The 22,928-nt window shown below is 28.0% G+C and overlaps 1 protein-coding gene across 11 annotated transcripts in view; it reads left to right on the top strand.

The window, feature by feature from the left end:
- Window positions 1–10,205, top strand: part of LOC106678541 (thyrotroph embryonic factor) — a 680,455-nt gene extending 670,250 nt beyond the window's left edge. For 8 of the 11 annotated variants that reach the window (XM_067048773.1, XM_067048775.1, XM_067048772.1 and 5 more), the window contains 3 exons: window positions 813–920; window positions 3,168–3,313; window positions 7,973–10,205. In XM_067048773.1, coding sequence (XP_066904874.1) covers window positions 813–920; window positions 3,168–3,313; window positions 7,973–8,062 — 344 coding nt within the window. In that variant the 3' untranslated portion in view covers window positions 8,063–10,205. The remainder of the gene's footprint in view (window positions 1–812; window positions 921–3,167; window positions 3,314–7,972) is intronic. The other 3 variants (XM_067048776.1, XM_014417097.3, XM_014417103.3) reach the window with 1 other exon arrangement.
- Window positions 10,206–22,928: the final 12,723 nt, after the last annotated feature.

Raw genomic sequence — 22,928 nt, 5'->3', positions numbered from 1 at the left:
TTTTCAGTATTTATAACTTAAAATGCATCTTGAAAATTGTGATTTTTTAATTACAGCATTGTTATAGTAATATACTAAAAAAAAACCTAATACTTTTAGGTTCTAACATGTGTTGACAATTTTATTATTTCAGGATTAGGAAATGAAATTTGATTGACGAAAATCACTCTTGATTAAATGAAATATCTTTTTTATTCAATTTTATTTAATAAATATTTTATACTATTTTATTATTTGAGAAGGAGAAATGTTTCATTTTTGTCTGATCCGGGCCAATTTGCTCAACTGGATAAAATTTAAAGCAACAAAAAAACATTAATTATTAAATTAAGCATATGGAAGTAGACATGAAAATTTAACAATAGTTAAAGTATATAGTTTAATATATAGTTATATAAGTATAGTATATATTTAAATAATTAATAATTAACATTAACCATACTTTATAATTGTTATTGATAAAATATATCCAATTGAATTATTCATGTTTTTGATATCTGAAATTCTAATTCAAACTTCTGCAGCTAAATAGATGATAAAATGTGGAATTTCTCAATACATATATATTTGCTTATGTTATAATGTATTGTTTATATATATTTACTAAAATATGAGAAATGACAAAGAAAAAATAAATTAACGTATGTCTTCCTTGTGTCCTTGGCGATGTTACTCAATTATAGTACCTCAGTTGTGCTTTTAGCAAGGACACATGTCATCCATGTCCGCCTTGTGTTTCCTTAGAAAGATCAATTTTTCATTTATTGAAAAATTATTTTGATTGATTATTTTAACATGCAGAAACTTTTCAGCACTCTCGTTTGCCTCATCGAGCAGGGATGCCTTTGACCCACGGACAAGAGCTTTTTCAGATGAAGAACTCAAACCACAACCAATGGTTAAAAAATCACGAAAACAGGTGAGGATTAAACGCAACCTATTTAACTTTTTTTCTTTTTTAGCTTGTATATTAGATATTTAATTTAGTTCAATAAATTAATTCTTTTAACTACATAAACATTAGTTTTAGTACATATTGAATTATAAAGCAACTAGTGTTTTTTCAATATTTATGATTGGTATATAATAATTTACCATTTTTAAGAACTTTAGACATAATTTTTCATTAAAATTTCCTGAAAGATTAAAGTGCTTTTTTTTGTCTTTAGTTTTATCTTTATCTCCTAATTCTTTTATAATGATTTTATGGCCTTGTTGTGTGATACGAAAAAAAAAAAAAAAAAAAAGTAAATAAATAAGATACAGGAATGGTTTATGATGTTGATGTAAAGATGATAAGTATAAGATATATGAAGATAGATTGCTGATAAATACTGAACAATCTTAAATGAAATTGTAATTATGCTAAAATGATACACTATACTTGATATCCCATTGTATACTGTTCAAACCGTTACAGAATTAAAGATGTATCTATAAAATTTAACTGTATAAAAATGAAATATCTTTATACTTCAATTAAATAATTCTCGAGTTCATCAGTTTCCCACAATATTAAGTTGATAATGTGGAATAAGATTATTAAAAATTTTGTTATTAAATTATTCATAAGTGAGACATTCTATTGAACACTCTTTACTAATTTAAATTATTAGGAATTAGAATATTTTAGTTTAATAGTTTTTTTTTAGACATTTTTTTGTTTTATACGTTTTATAAATGTGTAAATATCATATTTATAGTTTCTTAAAATATATTAGTAAAAATTTGTGTGTAGATTTTTTAAAATTTAACAGATACAAAAAAAAAAACAGCTGATCAGCTGACATTAATGAGGTGTTCCATCGTAAGACATGGTAAATGACAAAATGAAAACTTGTGAGAAATAAATTGTTAAGTTTTGAAGATAATATTTGGTACTTTGCTCCAAAAAAAATCACAAAATTATATTGACCAATCATTTTGAGTGTATTGAAAAACAAAACTTTTACTAGCTACTACTCGCAACATTTCTTATGGGGGATATAAGAACAGATAATAGAGTTGGGGTACTTGCAGATATCATGTTTTTTATCCAATTATGTGTCAGATACGATGTTTAACAATATTTGAGGCACTCAGTCCTAAAACATGGTATCTGACATTCAGTATGATTTGAAGTTTTTTTAAACGTGCAAATGTGTTTTAATGTGACAGTAGCTTAATATACTCTCAACTATCATGCAAGACCTAGAGTGACAATATAGCCAAGACAAACCTAGTGGTAACTTCATAACACATGGTAACTGTGGTAGATACCATGCTTACCTCAAAACGAATTTGAATTCTGCGGAATGTAACGAAAAATATTTGAAAGTAAATTCTGAATTATACAATGAGTATATGTTTTACTAAGTCCAGTTATCACATACTTGACTAATAGTTGAAGAAACAAAAGTTAAAAATCTACTTCTGTTATGTAGATTAAATGACAAAGAGGCTGTAAAACTTGGTGAGTACAATAGATACTATGTTTTTCTTCAAAACATGCCAAGAAGTGAAAATCTCTTTTATTTTATTTTTAAGGAGTAACTTGGATGCAATTTGTTTACACTCAGTTCATGAAACTATAATTCAGGTCTTCAGCTTTGCTATCACCAAAATAACTATTGTCGGAACTATTAATGACATTTAAAATATTAGATTTAATTTTCTTTATTTTATCATTATGAAACAGATTGTGTTGGGTGGCCATCTTTGTCAGTTAGCATGTTTTGCTTTCAACCAGTTATCACTAATATAATATTGGTTTTAAGTAATTTAATATCAATATTATTATTGAAAAAATTCCTAAACATTCTTTAAAAACTTGTAAAATCAACTTTAAGAAATCAGATATTGCCAAAAACTTTAATTTCCAAAAAATGTCAGAAACCATGTCTTATGACCAGATACCTTAAAAAAAGAATTCTTGAACTGACTAAAGTTTTCCACAACATATTATAAAATTATAAGGAATAAGACTATTAAAAAAAATTGTAATTAAATTATTCCTAAATGATACATTTTATTGAATGCTCACTACAGATTGAAATAATTATTATATGGATTATTTTAGAAAAGATAATTGAATCTTGACATTTTATCTCCCGATAGTGCATAAATTACAATTAGAATATATTTACAAATACACCTATAATGAGAAATTTCTGTTTTCACCCTGCTGGACTCACAGTTCGTCCCAGAAGGGTTGAAGGATGAGAAATACTGGGCACGACGCAGGAAAAATAACATGGCAGCTAAAAGATCGAGGGATGCAAGGAGGATGAAAGAGAACCAAATAGCTCTGCGAGCAGGATTCCTTGAAAAAGAGGTAGGTTTTATTTATCCTAAAGATTTATCCTCTTCAAATTATAATTATTTATCTGAATGGTTAATACTAATTTAATTAAAAGTTTTGTCTAAAACCTTAAATTACAATACTGAGAAAAACTACAAATAATTATTAAAATATTTGATACAATTAATTATAACCTCCTAGTGCTTTTTTCATAAATATTTAAGTACAAAATGTTTGAAAAAATATATATCCCTATTATAAGAGATTAAAGTTACTGAATTTGTAAGAAATAATAAAGATGAATAAAATATTGATCATTTATCACCTCACCGCCTTCTACAGTGGTCTTCAAACGTTTCCAGCTTATGGAATCTTTATTAATGTTTAAATTTTTTATGAAACATTTCCTCATAAAGAACAACTCGACTCTAAATTCCTAGTCACTGTTTGGGGAAAATAAGTAATTTTAATTGTCTTGTATTATACATTCACGAAAATTATTCAATTATTTTTTTAAAAATATTTTAAATAAAATTGAACTTACATGGAAATAATTTTACAGAATAATTGCATATTAGCTTTAAATTAAAAAAAAATCACTTAATATTAATAGCTATGTTTATCTTGCTTTCTTAATTTAATTTTTAAAATAAAATTTTGTTAATACTACAAAATTTATGACTGTAAAATTACTTACACTTACTGGTTACTGTGTTACTTTTGGGAAGACAGCACAGAACTGCAGAATTTCACAGAGCATTGTTTGAATACCGCTGGTTTATTGCAGAAAAAGTAAAACTTTTGCTTAAACAGAACCACCAAGATTTTTCTAGCATTTTTATGGTATATTTTGTTCGATGGTCCATATTTTAAGAAAGCTTTGACCCTTTGTATTATCCTTTATTTTATATTGTTTGTATTCTAAACCTGGAATAAATAAGTGTGATTAACTCTGTTATTTTTTTTTTTTTTAATAATAGTCTACAGATCTAACAATTAATTTGGCCTAAAGTCACATTTTGCATTTTTTCACTCTACATAGGCTAAATTTTCTTCATTAAAATAAATTATTTTTTTCACATTGTGACCAAGTACATCTAAAAAAAAAAAAGCCATTAATGATTACATGAGAAGCATTAGAGTCTTACTTAAAAACAATTCTACAGAAATGACCAAATATCAAAATATTAATAAAGCCAGGAGCTAAAACTAACAGAAGGCAATTTTTTAAAAAATTAAATACTTGCAAAAATTGAGCAAACAAAATCATATTATTTTTCCGTTTTAGCATTATTAGTGCTATTTGTAGATATTTTAATTTAGCAAAATGTGACTCCTTAAATTTTAAAATAATATTTTGAGCTTTTTAAAGAGTATTAATTGTTTAATCTTTTTTTTGTTGTGTTTAACATTTTCCTTCCTTAATAACATATATCGTTGGCTTGCTGTAATATTGGCAAATCTGCAAAAAAGAAATTTTTATTTTATTTTGAATTTGACATGTTTCAAAGATGGTAGTACCTTAGACTGGGTTTACTTTATTCTAAAGACTGCTTCAAAGCTAATAGAGCTGCCTCAAAGCTAATTGAGCTGCCTCAAAGCTAATAGAGCTGCCTCAAAGTCAACAGTCAAAGGTACATTCTAAGGATATCTCAAATACAAAATTTTAAAAACATTAACTTTTTTTGTCAGAATTGCCACTATTTAAGCAAAGTAGCGATTTATCCAATTCCTGAAAAGCCAAATATTTTTGCTTTTTGTTCTAGATTACTGATTAAACCAATTTGCCGCTCAAGTTAAATGTGCTATTGTTTGTTACTTAATATAACTAATTTTGCATGTTTTCAGAACGTTCCCAAGTTCATTTTGTGTACAATGTTTTGTATTACTGTGATGTCATTGCTTTGCTCTAAGGTATTTTATTTTATTATTATTAGTTTTATGAGCTACAGATGCCTTTCTAACTACTTGGCTATGGAACCGTAACTCTATTGGTTCGGCTTATTTAATTCAATTTGATTAATTAATGGCTGAATCATGTCCTTGCTTTCGGATATCCACAAAATTAATATCATACTAATCTCGTCGGAGCATTTTTTTTTTTTTATTCAAAATTTCATAATTATGTAGTTGGACTGCCAACAGCAAGTTATGAAACGCTTTCAATCTGAATATACCCCTGTTTGTCTTGAAGTTGTGAGTTCTACCTTATAGCCAAGTGATTGGAAGATTGCTTTGCCATGAGGTCTAATTTACTTGCATCTTGTAATATTTAGCTACTACTTTCATTATGTTAGATTTATTTCTAACTAGTATCTAGAATTACCTCTTTTACTTTAAACTTTTTTAATCTGTTTAGATAGATTGACTCCCAATGAGAAGAAAAATCGGATGTTTCTATTAATTTATTTATTTACAGGCGGTCCCTGTTTTTAGCCAACCTATTTCATATCAGTTTAAAGTTACAATATCAACTAGCTTATACTAGGAACAATTTTGAAAATGTAATTATATTATTTCCTATAACTGTTAAAAACCGATATTTAATGAAAAATATATCTATTAAAATAATTTTAAAAAGTTACAGAAAAAATAAATCACTGAAATAGAGATGCGTTGGATTGTTTTAGACAGACATGAAATCAATTAATGCTTTCTAAAAAACAGTCAAATCCTACTTGAGTATAAAATATTTCAAAGAATCCCTTTCTTTTCTTAATTTGTTATATAATTTCTTCAGTAGCTTCCATTTTTTGTGGAATGTGATATCTAATTACTTCAAAAAGAACTTAAATAAAAAATGAAAATTTAAGTTGGATTTATTGGTGATATAGGTAGTTCATAATAAAAAAAATAAGTGCAATCTCATTAATAAATTAACCATTTATGAAACGCTATGTTTGTAAGGAATTAAGTTATGGAGAACAGCAAAAAAGTCAAATATAAAGAAAAATCTTATCATTCTTATCAAAAGTATTTTAGAAAGATATTGACACCCCATTTATATTTCTAAGGAGACTTTAAACACAGACCTTGAAAATACTTTTATTATGGCAACTGCCACTCAAGGTTTCAATAATTCCTCTTACAGACTGACTTTAAATTCCAATCCATTGACTCAAGAACTATCTATTACCATTCACAGTTACGATTCAACAAAAAGACTATAATGGCGAATTTGATCAAAATATTTTTCTTTTGTTGTGTTTACAAACAAAATATTGTTAACGTGTTTAATCATTTCTAAAGTAGATAGCAAATTCTAATATGTTCAAAATAAATATATTTCCAAATAAAAAAATGTAGAAAAGTACTCACCTGAAATCAATTAAGCCATTTTCTAAGTAATGTAGCCAAATGTAAGTGCGAGGACCGCCTGTATGTATGCAAATTAATTCCAAGACAGATTAATTTCAATATTTTATGATATTTGAATTTTAAGGTGGATTTATAATTTACTGGTTTTTGAAAGATTTTAAATATCAATTGGCACTTCTGTAAAATTAAATAATTAAGAGAATTTTTTAAAATACAAATAAAAACATTATTGGTTTGAAGTGATACTATAAGTAACCAACACTTTTCATAATTTTAAAATAAAATAAATTTTATTTTAGCATGAAATCAAATTAAGGACAATTTCACTTGATAAAAAATAATTTAAAAATATATTCCTAGAAAACTTGGTGATATTTTGTGTAAGATTGAATAGAATAATTCAAAAAGTTTCAAAAAAACAAAATTACAATTAATAAATAATAAAAAGTATTAATGTTTGGCTGTTGGCAGAGTTGGGCAAACATTAGCTATAGTTGAAACTAATAGCTAATATTGCCATGGATACGATATTTATTTATCAATGGTTCATTCATGAATAAGGGTCGTATCCATGGCAACTTTAGCTATTAGTTTCAACTATAGCTAATTTTTGACCATCTTTGGCTGTTGGATGTTAGTTTTCAGTCATAAAGTATAAGTTGCAGGTGGGATTATATCTAGGAAGCAGTTTTGAATTGTTGGATTTTATTATATTTAATTAGGTTTATTACTCCTAATTATAAATACTTAATGATACTATTACAAACATTATCAAGTTTGATTTTGTTTTTAATAAGGTTTAAATTTGCTTCAAGAGTACAGTATATATATGTGACAGGTATAGATCAAAACTAAAATAATTTTTATGAATAAAGGTAGTTTTAGCGAAAGTTATTATATACCTCAGTATAAGTAAATGTTTTCAAATACTGTTGTACTTTTTATAAGTAAATATTTTTAAAATTAAGATAAGATCGACTGCCTAACTGGAATATGGGGTGGATTAGGAAGCCAATATTTTTTTTAATTACTTTTTGTCGTCATAAAACAACAATTAATGATGATGTTGGTGAATATAAAGGATGTCATAAAGTATGATAATTATAACATTATCTTTTGAATCCTTGATATCATTTTAATTCAGTTAATACTTACCCTTCTTTAAGGTTTTCAACATCTGTTTGTTAGAATCTTTCCATCTATAAATATAAAAGATGATACACTTTTTGGTTTTCTTAAAATATATATATATAAAAAAAAAATATTACTTTCTGTTATTTAATTTTATGACTATAATTGGATAATTGTGTGAAACAATTTTATGTTTCAGTTATTATATTATTTTGTTAATAGTATTTAATTTTTTTTTTCCAGAATTTGGGTCTTCGGCAGGAAATGGATCGGCTTAAGAAAGAAAATCTTGCATTGCGGGATAGGCTGTCAAAATTCACCAATGAGATATAACATTTGTAAGCGGCGCTTCACCTCCATCCGGCTGGATCATTGTCGAATGTAGGATAAGGTGTTTTCTATAAAAACAAGAAAAGAACTGAAGAAGAGAGGACGGGGAAGGACAAAGATGGAAGGAAATTCTACCATTGACAAGAATCTCAGTGCAGGTTTGGGGCACAATGGAGAGACTCACCGTTGTGCAAGTACAGAAACATCAAGAGATCTCCTCTTTCAATGTGCGCCGCTGACATATTGTTATATTACCAAAGTGGACTGCAGATCATACAGGCAATGTTCCTTGATCCGAAAAATATAAACACTGAAAATATATATATATAAAAAGATGAGTATATCATATATGTGCGTGTATGTATATGTATGCGGATGTATGTTATATACATATATATAGATACACATATATTTATGCACACATATTTATGTATACACTTACACTTATATAGAAAATAATGAAGCACATCATCTCGATTGCGACATTCATACCCCCTTCCGATATTGCCTGCTACAAATGCTCCTGTATCACAACTCATTACTGCAACATTTAATCATCAATGATCCCATTCAGACACTGATTGATTGTATCTTTCTTTGTTTATATAAGTAGTATATAGATAGATTAGAATATAATACAATTAGATTTTGTGTTTAATGTTTGTATGCAGTATTTCTATAAAACTTGTTATATAGCATCAAACAGTAAGTTACTAATAGCTTTGAATATGTGGAAAGTGAAATAAAATAAAAAAATTGTTACAAACTTAAGCTAAAAAAAATGATGGAGCTTGTTTAAACCAGTTCTGTTATTTTATAGCCTCCTTGAATAATTTTATTCTTAGTTGTTGATTATATACTACATTTAACTATGGGCAGATAACTCCCTTATATTTGTTGTGTAGTTTTTAGAAAATTGGAAAATTTATTCTGAAACTCCTTCCGAAACGTAATGACCTTATGGGAATAACCCATTAATGAAAGAGAAGTATTAATCTCACTAAGGCCTCCGATATTCATTAAATTTATTCCATAAAATTTCCGGATAGTAGATTGTATGAATCATTCTGTTTTAAATATTAATATTCTATGGCTAAATGTTTAGAATTTCAACTAGTTTATAGAGCTTTATCTACCCAACATAAAATAAGCATAAATATTTATAGAAATAATTATATAATCCAAGATGTTAAGGTATATTGAGCACAAGTTATCTCCCCTTATATTCTACTAGTGCTAACTATACCCTTTATATATATATAAATATTAGTATATTCTCAAAATACTCCTTTAAAGATTAGATATTTGCAAGTGGTACCATGTGTCTGTGTTATTATTTTGTACTTAAAAATGCCTGAGTAATAAAATCTAATTAAGAGGTGCTTCTTTGTTCTGTATAACTATTTAAAAGATGGCTGAGTTACCATATAGAACGTCGGAATAAGGTGTAGTGAATCAAATCAGTTAATTTATATATCTTAAACCTGGGAGCAGCCGTATGGATATTGTAATATTTTTTATTATATTGCCTTATTTTATTGTTTAATTTTTTTTTTGTACAAATTAATGATTCCTAATTTCAAACAATATGTTTATGTGAGTTGTAAATTGTTAATAAAAATTTGCAAGCACGTGTGATTATAATTATTTATAATTTTAGTTTAGGCTATTCATTTTGTGAAGAATTCTTTCAAAATTTTATTTGAAATGTTGAAAAAAAAAAACATTGAAACTGAATTACATATTTAGAGTGAATTGAATGTTTTCTTACAGGACGCTGAATATAATAAACTGTTTTTAATTTGTTGTTTTGCGATGTTATTTCTTGTCATGAATTGCTGATGAAGTATTGATTGATTATGGACAGATGAGATAAATTTAAGAGCACATTCCAGTTTTATAATTATTAATTTTATAATAGCTCATTGTTATGCTTATAGATAATTCTTTCTTTTTTAATGTTATTTTTTTTTGTTTTTATAAATTGTTTCATTATGAAAAGTTCAAGCTTTATTTGAGAGATACTCTGTTATGCACTGTTCAGTTTCATGAATGGGAATGGGGAACATGTATTTCAGATTGTAAATGTTATTTACCTGTTATTTTTGTTTATTTTTAAATAAAAAACTTATAACAAATGTTTAAATTCTATTTTCAGTCAATTTCCTAATTGATGATTAGTAGTAAATTAATTTTTAAGTATTATTTAAATTTAGCAGATTCCATATATTTTAACTTTCCCAGTGCTGGTTGCGCCACTTCTGTGATACATATTTATTTATAAATATATGTATATATGGTTGATCACAACTAAGAATTTACTCACATGTCAGTTTTATATAAAAAAAAAATATATGATTCAATTACATAATTATTTCACTTTATATAGTAATCAAGTGCAAATTGGAAAGAATCCAATAAGGAGGCCAAAAAATCTTATTGGATTGTATAACTAAGAGTTACAACATTATCAACAAATCATGAATAAAAACATTAATGTTAACCATTAAAAGTTAATATTGAAAAAATATATCAAAATTACAGGTTTCTTTATCATCACACCATGAATAATATTCTCACACGTAGATAGTATCAACCATAGTAGATTTGAAACTAATTTCACCTTTATAAATCTATGAAATTAAGACAAAATGGAAACAAAATTAATAAAAATAAATATTGGATCTTTTTTCTATGCATGCACAAAATACAGATGGTGCGACCTATACCGGGAAGAGGTTAATGTTTGACAGGAATAAATTATGAGTTCTATTAAAAATTTAAATGTTGACCAAAAATATGTACTTATTTATTATGTTTTAAATTTTAATGACCAGGTTATGTTTTAAATTATTATGTTTTAAATTTCAATGTCCTTCAAAGACCAGGGTGAAGAAGGATAAGAGAAGATAGACAGCCAAAATGTATGATATCTTAGCAAAAAATTAATTACAATAAAAAAAAATTAAATAATTTATTTATAATTAAATATTTTATTAACCCCAGATAATTGAGGTATATACAAGACAATCATGGTGGACGGAAGTCAGAAATGTTGTCCTGAATTAGATTATAAAGAAATTGAAAAGTATGAAGGGTTAATCTTGAAATATATTTACATTAGAACAATGTTCCCTTTTCCCATGAGATGAACTGGCTGACGACCTCAAAACCAATTTCTGATAACCTCAGTAATTTCTAATCTCTAAAATCCACTAACTAAGCTATGAGATGGACTTTCCAAAAAAATATTTGTATCTCATATTCATACTGATAACAATTTGGATGGTTGTTTCATTTAATGGCACAATGTACAATGTTCATCCCAGGTATTTAAAAAATAAAATTAATTCAAACTTGATCACGTCAAACAAACTTAGTTGGTATTTAAGAGGAAAAAATATAGAATATTTAACATGTTAAAAAAAATATTTATATAAATAACTAATTTAAATAAAATAGAATAAATAAATTTAATTAAAAATAATTAAATATAGAAAAAAGTAACAAATATTTTAATAAAAGGTATCATAACAGGAATGGTTGGTTTGACATGGAATCCCATCACTGATGAGTTCTTATCACTCACTGCTTTTATCTCTGTAATATCATTCCTAAAGGCAATTGATATACTTCTTGATATTTTTATACTGATATACTTTTTGATAAATCATAAGTTTTCACTTGGAAGTTCAAAAGGGTTTGTTAATACTTTATATAACTTTTTTTATTTTTCTCGAGGAATAAGCTCTTTTATTACTTCTTATTTTATTTTAACATCTGAACAAGATTTAAGGCTGTTTTTCCATTATCCAATTAATTGTTCTATTGATTTTTTTTTCTCCAAAAATTAAATATCGAATTAATTATAAATAAATCAAAATTAATTACAAGTTATTTAAATATAATTTACTACTTAGGGGTCAACTTTTATTTCTGTGGTGGGCCCACATAACGAAAACTTGACCTCTCACCATGGTGTTAGAATAGGGTGGTACCCTGTAGATAACCCTTCTCCCCTTCCACCGTAAATCAGAAATGACCAGTAAGAGGTCATAAAAAAAAATGTCGTACATCGACCAACATACTCGCTATAAGTGTCTATTTTAAAGGTGAGATAAGTAAGCCAATCACAGAAGGTGGGAGAGGTGGTTTCCAAATTTCATATGCTTTTTAAATATTTCTCTATTTAACTATCTTCAAGTCTTATCTTCCCATTTTAAGTAAATATTTGAAGAGTGATATAGGACCATTGCTAAATCGAGGTTTAACAGCAGTCCTTGGACTGGAGGAGTAAAGTTTCCCACCACCCTTTGCCAACTGATCAGAAGTTACCTCAGGGGCAAATTGTTTGTTATGCATGTCGGAGATTCTTAGTTGATAAACAGGGTCGGAAAATCTCCAACTCCATCCTCTACCTTGGTTTAGCTCCAGACCGTCACCTTACTTTCTCCAATAGTGCCAAGGAGAGACTCAAGCTAGCCCGCCTCAAATCTTATAGACTGACCACTTGCTCATATCACCGCAACTGTCACTGTGTCTGAAACTTCAAATCTATTAATCCGACCAATTTTATTTCATGGTGCCCCACTTATGAGATACCCCAACAATACCACTCTGAACAGAATGGAGAGCTTCCAGGGATCTGTCCTGAAAGATCATCCAAGGAACCACGTTTCTGCTTTGCTTAAACAGTTTCACATCTGACAAAAAAGAAAAAAATAGTTTTATTTTTAATTTGACATATTCTTTAGATTGTACCCACAGACTATAGTTACTTATTGACAAGCCTTGGGACAGTCAATAGCGCAGTGGTTTCCAAACTTTTTTTTGAGGTGGAATGTATTTAGTATTATTTAATATTTAGATTCTAGTAGAAAAATGGAGCAACTATTTAGTAAAAGTTATAAAATGGCAGAACCCCTACGTTATCATTAAATATAAATAAAGTGATCTGTATTTTCATAAAAAACAAGGATAGGATACCTACACAACATCTATATGAAATTTGAAGATAACCTGAGATGGTAAGATTTAAAACCGCGTTATGTTGATGTGAAATGACCCATTACTAAATTATTCCGCGGAATTCCAGTTGGGAACCATAGAGGAACCACAGTAGAAAAAGAAACTCCTGTGTACTGTAATATCTTTGGAACACTTCCATTTGTAAATAAAACCAAACCTTTTTTTTTTGTCAGATGTGACACTATCCAAGCAAAGTTTTGTAATCAAATCTTGAATATAAGTCAACATATTTGTAGACAACAACATATTTCTTGTTTTTAAGTTTTTTCACATGTTTCCTCATAAGTATTTTCTTATTCTAAACTAACAAATGAAACTCTATTTTAATTAGTTGTGATGTTAAATTTTACTGTTTTGATTTTCAATTGTTACCCTAAAATTAATGACTGTTTTTAGTATGTCTATTTTCTCTGCATTATTTCAGTGCACTGAGGTGAATGTTACTGACTTGGGAATTTGCTTAATCCTGTCTCTATCTACTGTTTATTTACTCTAATTTATTTATTTATTATTGTTTTGTCCAGATCTTTCTTCAATTTCAAATTATGAAGGAGTTAGATCCAAGTCAGAGAATTTTACAAATACTCCATTTCATAAAGTGTTTAGTTAGAATGCATAGAAATTTTGATATTAAATAGATGATTATATTGAAGGAAAAGTAAAAGATAGATAACTTGTAGAGGGGGAAGGCTGAAAAGAATATGTAATAATGTTAAATAAATTTAGATGATTAGGAAAATAATGTAACTGAGATGTGAAGTTGATGACAGTGACAGGTCACCATGTTGTACAGATAACAGAAAAAATGCTCTTACTTGCTGGGACCCCATATTGAGATGGGTCATCTGTTTTGTGATGCTGTTGAGATAGGTGGCCTGCCTCCATGCTGGGTGCTCCCAGTGCCACGCTCTGCCCCCTTCTTCTTGCCTGACATCTTCTCTGTTTTATGGCTTGTGACTAAATGAGTACAGGCTAGAGGTCCGTGCAAAGTCTTCAGGTCCCTGCAGCAAGAGATTAGCCCTCTAATCAGCTCTGGTTGGCTCTTTTCTTTGTAGTTGCCAATGTTTGTAGTTTCTTTTGCCAGTAAATGGCCCTTGGTAACTTTCACATAATTAAGCCTCATCTCACAACCCCTAAAATTAGCCTGTGGACTGAACAATTATTCTAAAAATCTATCTCATTAATGATGTTGGTACCTCCTATATCAGTATTAAAATTCAATACATCTTTTATATATTTTTTTATATAAATATATCCCAATAATTTCCTAATTTTTACATCCTCCACCTTATTTACAATTTTTTCTTATTTTTATTTTAATAGAGCAATGAACTGGATAATTGGCAAAAAGCCTGAAAGATTCTTATTATTCCTTTTTGGCTCAATTCTTTCAAAGAATGGGCTATTGCTATTACTAAAATTTAAAGTTACTATTTTTCTTAGATGATATTAAGTTGTATGCAAGAAATAAGAATGATCTGCAAAATCTTTTTGAAATGGTTTCTTCAGTGAGGACATAAAGATGGGACTTTAATGTGCAGTAACACTGAAAGGAGCAGATAATATGAATCTCTCAAACAATGCATTAATGAGCAGCCTTCACAAAAATGATACGTACAAATATTTGAGAATAGATTTAATTTATAACTTTTAGAATTTAAGAAGGATGTAAAATAGCAATGAAAGTACAAATTCAAAAAACGTATAAAAGTGTCCTCAAAATATATCTTTCAGATAAAAATATTATTAACATGTAATAGAAATAGAATAAGCATTCAACACTGTCAATCTGAAGTTACTGATTATCAAATTAAGAAATTTACATATTCCATGATATTTAATATCACTCATTTTTTATCAGACTCAAAGTCATTTTTATGAAATCGATCGTACTCTGTGTAAGTAAATAACATAACCTCCCCCACCTATCATACCACTGCTGGTCTCCCGCATGGTTCCTGTATAAGTTCCATTCTATTCAATTTCTTCTTACAAGTTTACCCAAAATTTAAAAAGGTTGATATAGTCCTTTTTGTCGATGATACAGCAATTTACACCTCTTCGTATGGTATTGACACAATCATTAATAGACTAAAAGATACTTTAAAAAAAAAAATCTAAATAACTTTAAAAATGTGGATTAGTTTTAAATATTGATAAAACAGAAGGCATCATTTTCATTAAACACCAACCTATACTTCCATTGACCATATATTTAAATAAAACTCCTGTCCCTTATGCTAAAACAGTTAAATACTTAGGAGTCAATTTAGACAGCAAACTATTATTTAACCACCACATCAATTCAAAATTGGTAAGCGCAAGAAAAATTTTATATAAAATGTACCCATAATTTAATAAAAAATCAAAATTATCTAGTAAAAATAAATTTATGCTATATAAAGCAATACTAAGACCCATTTTAACTTATACCTGTCCTATATAGTGCTTACTAGTTTAATAAATATTAAAAAAATACAAGTATTTCAAGACAAATTCTTCAGAATTGTTAATAACTATCCATATTACACTATAATATCTAAAATTTACTCTGAATTAAATATAGACACCGTACAGGATTACATATATAAACTTACACATAATTTCTTCCAGTCTTGCACCTACTCATTAAACCCTCTTATTACAGAAATAGGGAATGATACTAAAACTACAACCCGTAAATATAAACACAAAAGAACTAAACATATATTACTGTAAATATAAATCAATGATATGTTTATTATATTCAATATTATGTATTTAATTTTAATTCAATAATTTTTGGGTTTTTTCCCCTTTGTTTTTTTATTATTTTTTTATATTAATTATGTAAAATGTATTTAGCTTCAAGAAAACTGTATTTATAAGGGGGTATCCCAAAAAATATGGTAAATATTGTACATTATATATTTACATAATAAAAAAAAAAAAATTAGATTTATTTTTTATTAATATACTTGTTTGAGAGTGGTTTAGTTTCTTTTTAAAACAAATTTTGATCCTTTTTCTCTCAACTTTATTCTTTTTTAAAACATCCGACGTTTCGACCACTCAGGTCATTTTCAAGGATTCCTTATTTTGTTTTCATTTTAAAAAAAAAATTATTAAAGTGTTAAACACAGGAAATCTTGACATTATCTTAATATTTTAAAAATTAATTTGCTTTTTAAAATAGATCAATACAGACTTGGATGCAATAGATTCTTATTTAAGAATGCAAAAGATGCATTTCTGAAAATGTTACCCAAAATATCCTAGTAAAGTGGAAGGAGGAGAACTTTCAAGACTATTATAAGCTTAAAACAAGGAAGAGAAACACCTCCGGAATTATTCCTAAATCAACTTGAGATCGAGAATCATTGCAACTATCACAGCATTGTACAGCAGCTATCCCGCACTAAGTCATCGGAATGAAATTTAGATGCAGAAGGTAGAGTAGCTTGAGACTGAGAATTATAATGAAATTTATTGACACTACAGATTAAATTTATATAGCCTTACCCTTGCTCTCAGACTGGTTTGGCACTATTTTTGGAAAATTCTGACAATGAGGGAAATTCTTTAAATAATAATATAAAGTAAATTCAAAAGAAATATGTAAAGTAGAATCTAATATGGTGAGGGCAATTATGGATAATGTGAAATTTAGGATAAGAGATGGAACGACCAGTGATTAAAAGATTCTTGATATTAATAACAGCATTTATAGAAAGTAATGTACATGAAAATAGGTTATTCGATAGACATTACTACAAACTTCCTTTTACCAATCCTATTGTTGCTTTCGATGTATCATGCAAAACTATCTCAAATAAACTTCATTGAATTATAATAAAATACTGAATGGGTGATAAACTTTGACGTTAACTCTTGGAAAGATAATAATGAACTTAGGTCTTTGCTAAATGTCCATGAGGACCCAAAACAGAGTCGAGGGAGGGACTTTACAAATAATTTCAGTCTTCTAACACTACAACTGTTATGAAACTAAAACAGCTTCTTTTTCCAACTAATGAATATTCAAAACTCACTTTTAAGGTTTTCTTTTATTTTTTATAAATACAAATAATATATATTTTTATAAATGAAAATGGATGTAAAATTTTTTACATACATATTTAAAATTTAAAAAAACTTCATAGGTTAAAATCATCTACAAATATTAATAAATTTAGGTTATGTAATTAAAATTATGAACTTTACTAGTTTCACGTGAGTTTATTGTAAGCAAAAACAAAAGCACCTAAAGAAAAAACTATTCCAGATATGGCAGATAAAATATGAATGAATTGAGGATACAGATGCAGAAAATAATATTAGAAAAACAAAAACAAGAATATTAAATAAACAAAATTAGTTAAAAACTATTTTAGTACTAACTTAAAATCAGAAGTTTAAGAAACCAAGACTTTGATCCCACACTGTTTTCATAATATTTCACCTTGAGATTTCCTTCTAATTATCTTCATCAGTCATTCAGTCACATCTTTACAGCTAACCATTGTCTATCATTTTTATAAAGAATTATTCTCTATTTTTAAAACAGTCTTAATATAGTTTAGTATTACTTTAAAATATTTAAAAATAAAACACAAATTATATGTAAAAATAAACCTAACTCGGCTGGAGTGTCCTACTTTTTGTCCCCTAGGAAGTGTCCCATGAGCATATATCTCATGGTAGACAATTTGAGCTATTTTTGTTTATATAATTGGGTGTGACAATGACAAAAATCTTAGCAATTAGTTTCAATTCAATTTGAAATTGAAATTATAAACTGTAGCTCTTTCATCAGGGGATGAAGAATCCAGATTTCGTAAAACACGTAAGATATTCTTGCCTTGGCTCATGATTTTAAAAATTAAAAAAAAAAATGCAGGAGATGTTCAGGTGAGCAAAATGCTTAGTTGTAAACCTTATAAAATTCAATTAACATAATTTACTCCTAAATAATTCAAAAACACTATCCAAATTATAGTCTCAAAACATTTATTTCATTCACACGTCCAACGTTTCGGCCAATTCGGCCATCTTCAGGGACAATCTTAATTTACTATGAGACATATCATTTAACCATTTTAAAAAAACTCCATACAGGCTATTCTGCCCAGGTCAAAACATTTACATCTAATATGTCAAAAATACATTAAAAATCACAGTCAAATTATTTCACTTTTACCACTATTTATACACTTATATTATAACCTCCTATAATATTTATAGGAACTTATAATATAGGTTATAATATAAGTGTATAAATAGTGGTAAAAGTGAAATAATTTGACTGTGATTTTTAATGTATTTTTGACATATTAGATGTAAATGTTTTGACCTGGGCAGAATAGCCTGTATGGAGTTTTTTTAAAATGGTTAAATGATATGTCTCATAGTAAATTAAGATTGTCCCTGAAGATGGCCGAATAGGCTGAAACGTTGGACGTGTGAATGAAATAAATGTTTTGAGACTATAATTTGGATAGTGTTTTTGAATTATTTAGTAAAAAATTTCCAGTTTCAAGAAAGAAATTTGCGGATTATAAATAAATAATTTACTCCATTAGAAACAATATAAGCACGATAAAAACAACAATACAATTTTTTAAAATGATACATAATTAAATAAAATTACATAATTAGTTAAAATTATTATTATAAAAATATTTATTAGTTCAATTGGAATTAGGTAAACTTATATTAATTTATTATTATAATATCAATCTGTTGCTTTGTGTACAGCAGATGTAAAAAACGGTTGAAATAATAAAAATATAAAATTAAATATCAAATATTTTAAAATGAATCATGTGCCAAAACTCACAGAAAAAATCAACAGAATCTTTATGGAATATGATTAACACTATTTTATACTAGAATTTTATAATAACATTAAATTAAAATCAAATTTGACAGATATAACGAACAAAATAAAAATGTTAAATAAACAAGATAGAATTTACATAAGAAAATGTGGAAAATAAGCACAGTTGTATATCAGCTAAACTTCTAAGAGGATTAGCATAAGAAGGTCACAATATATAGGAAACTGAAAATTCTAAAAATATAAATATTACTGTCAGAGTTTCTATATTAAGCTAATAACATGGAAGGGCCATTTGTAGCTGAGGGAGTAAGTAAATGCCTCACGACTTCTGTATCATTGGTTCAAATTCAGTCAACTTTTATTTCTGTGGTGGTTCCACAAAATGAAAACTTGATCCCCCTCCCCTCCACCATAGTTAGAATAGGTTGGTAACCTCTAGATAACCTCTAGTATGTCAAAAATGACTAGGAAGGGTATAAAAAAAAAACAAACAGCGAAAGAATCGTGGTAATGGAAAAAAAAGTTAACTTAAGTACCACAGCTGAAGTAACAGAATAAATTATTATCTGCAGCAGCTGAGCTAAAACACAGGGCTGACAGATAGTAAAACAGCGCCATACTCACGGAGCTACCTTGCTGCCTTTAATTATCAATTATTTAACTATTAATAACTAAATTGTAGTCCTATTATGTGATTATCACAGGCATTGAGACTTTTGGTGGATTCTCCTAAGGACTGTATTGCCGAATGAACAAAATCTTAAGCACTAGACTTAATATAATGACAGGATAATGGAAAGAAACATGAAAATGGAGTGATGATGATGTAATGAAAATTATAAAAAATATGGGGTAACAGAACTCCATTATTGAGGTCTTATATTTCTTTGATTTTTGTCAGAAAAACAGGTGAAAAATAAGTGGTTGCATTAATGCTTGAAAACGTGTAAGAGAACAGTGTGGGGGGAAACAGATGAGAGAGAAAAAGGCAAGACCTGTATAAAGCAGTTCCCGAGGACTAACTTAATTAAAATAAAAATATTTTACCACCTAACTCAATTGATAAGTTCAGAAGAAGGCTGGCAAAATTCAAAATTGATTTTTGTGTTTTCATAATGAAACGACTGCAATTTGTCAATATTTTAATGTGGAATAAAGTTACAAGTTGCAATTCTTACTGCCCCTGCTAGATGGCGCAATAAGAATCCCAATTTGTAACTGTTTTCTACATAAAACATAAAAATGAATTATTTTGAGTTGGCATATACATATGGCATGTACTTCTTACCTGTGGATGCAGATTCATTATACAAATATTATGGAGCAAACTTTAAAAAACATTAGTTACCCCATTAAAAATATCAACCTCAGACTTTATTAAAAGTAAGAATTCCATAGAATGAAGCTCTGCTTCAGTAAAAGGAAAAAAACAGAACACTACATACACATATTTGTGTATTTATATGTTTTACTGATTCTAAGGGGTTTTGAAGGAAAAAAAGTTAACTAAGGGAGATGGATCAAGAAACTATTGTCAAATCTACTTTACAATTATTTGTTTAACAAAGATTTAAATTAAATTAGAAGCTTTACATAACACTTAACTTCAATTGTTAGGTTATTTTGTATTTCAGGAAGTTAAAATCTACAAATAATTTGATTTGTTACTATTTGTGTTGTACACAAATAGTTATGTGTTGTCATTTAATTTAACTATATTTGTTATGCTATTGTTTTCTACAATCTGTTTTTTTATAATGATATAATAGGGAATAAATTAATAAATACATAATATGTCTTGTATTTTCTCCATGATTAAAACAACTATCAAACTGAAAACTTTTATCATTTTTTTTTTTTTTCATAGCTTAGTCCTTTCCTTTTTCACATAAATTTGAGATGTTATCCAGCTAACAACTTGCACTTAATATGCTGTCTGACTTAAAGGCTGTCTATCAAAAAACACATACTGACAGAAAACTTTTTCTCTCCCTCACTATTATTTACAACAACCCACTCATACAAGAAATAGGAGAATACAACAAGACAAACATATAAAAATACTTTTATTTTATTTTTTTTATTGCTCAAGTCCTCTACTGAGGGCTTATACAGCCTCACTGTGAACATGGCAAGATTCATTTGTGGGATGCCAACTTGAAATAAATCTTAACCAACTTCTAGGAAGGATTTGACCCCAAACCTTCAATAATAAAAAGCGCTCTGGAACCTTTGTATCAGCCCACTCAGCTATCAGGTCATCATCACTCCTTGGGTTGAATTGTGGTAAATCTGATCGGAAAATTATGTTATTTTGTATTTGGTATAGCCCTAGATTGTTGACTTAGTAATGAGCAGATCCCTAAAGTGTTAAAAACACTGAAACGGCGGGTAAATGTTCGAGGGGTAGACTAAAACGTAGATGGGAGGATTGCATTAAAACTTATTTAGTAGAATTGGCTTTAAAGGGGCGTTACTGGACAGATGCACGTAGAGAGCGATTGGTCGTATCAGCATCGAACTTCTGGGTTCCTTAGTCCTTTATTATTATTTGATGTATTCTTTAACTGCTAGGATTGGGACAGTCCTATAGGGACCATAGAACATTGGGACAGTCCTATAGGGACCATAGAACAGAAAGAAAGCCCTATCAGTATCTGTATCTTAGGATTTTAATTTCAAAATTGACTTACATTTCAAAATAAAATTAAAGCTTTTATTTTTTGTCAGATATGCCACTATTAAAGAAAAGCAGTGATAAACCAATATACAAAACTTGAAACCTTTATTGTACAAATTTGTTTATTGCATATATTTTATTTTTTATCAAAGTGTATTAATTATTAAATTTCTTCATTATTTATAATTCATGTTTATTTACTTTTATTTTTTGAAACTGCTTTACAACCTCCTTGAATTCCCACTTCCTACATACTTTCCCATTATCGTTCCTTTCTCACTGATAGATTATTCAAAGTATACCACAATGGTTCCTATTCATCCCTCTTCTCTCAGTCGCTGGTGTTCCTCAAGGTAGGTATACTCGGTCCCATCCTCTACACAGTCAATACAGCTGACATCCCAACCAATCCTAACACTATCTTCACCACTTACGCTGATGACACACGTGTGCTCGCAGTCAATAATAATCCTTTAATTGCATCCCAAGCTTTTTATTTTAATTGTGGCGTAAATAGTAAAAATATTTCATCTGTGACTGTTTTCAATTTACTACCATACAATTCCACGAATATCAATCGATTAAAAAAAAATTTTGTACTATTCAATTATCAGTTATCAATTTTTTATCATTTATGATTTAATTCAATATTTTGTATAATTCTAAGTTTGTTTGTATACTATTCCTTTCCAATTGTATGTTACTCTAAATGTTGTTGTTATCTCTTTTGTTCTATAGCCCTGATGAAGTCCTGAAACTCAGGCAAAACGTCGGCATAAAATAAATAAATATGGTTTTGTTTATTTATGTTGTTCTTTGCTGACCTCACCCCCCCGACAAACTTCTCCAAACTCTCAGAATAATGATTACCAATTCAAACTGTATTAAACGTTTTGGTCATGGACATCCGTACTATATTTACTAACTTCTTTGGTATTCCCTGATAATATAATATAATAAAAATTACGAAATTAAAAATAAATACGTTTAAAACAAAGACTATTTCTATTTAAATGTCAAACTGCATAGAATCAGTTACGTCTATTCTCTGATAAGGCGTGACCTAGTCCAAGCCAGTTCCCACGTCTATTTCTTTTTTTTTTTAAGATACATTCAACTATTTCTCACCTAGGAAAGTTTCTTCTTTTACTAGCTAGAAGTCGAATTTATTGCTTATTTCCTGTAGTGTTTTTGTCTCTTTACTATCGTTGTATTTTTGATAGTTCTGTTTCTTTTCTTTTTTTCCCCTCTATTTTCTCTTTAAACTTTGCTGACCAGACATACTTTCTAAATTGGATTCCTCGTTACTGTAGCTTATTCGAAAATCACTAGTATATATA

This window comes from Halyomorpha halys, unplaced genomic scaffold (genome assembly GCF_000696795.3).
Source record: "Halyomorpha halys isolate HHAL.00 unplaced genomic scaffold, Hhal_1.1 Scaffold146.1, whole genome shotgun sequence".
Taxonomy (NCBI): Eukaryota; Metazoa; Arthropoda; class Insecta; order Hemiptera; family Pentatomidae; genus Halyomorpha; species Halyomorpha halys.
Note: the sequence above shows the minus strand (reverse complement) of the source record. Positions and strands in the feature narration are given on the sequence as shown.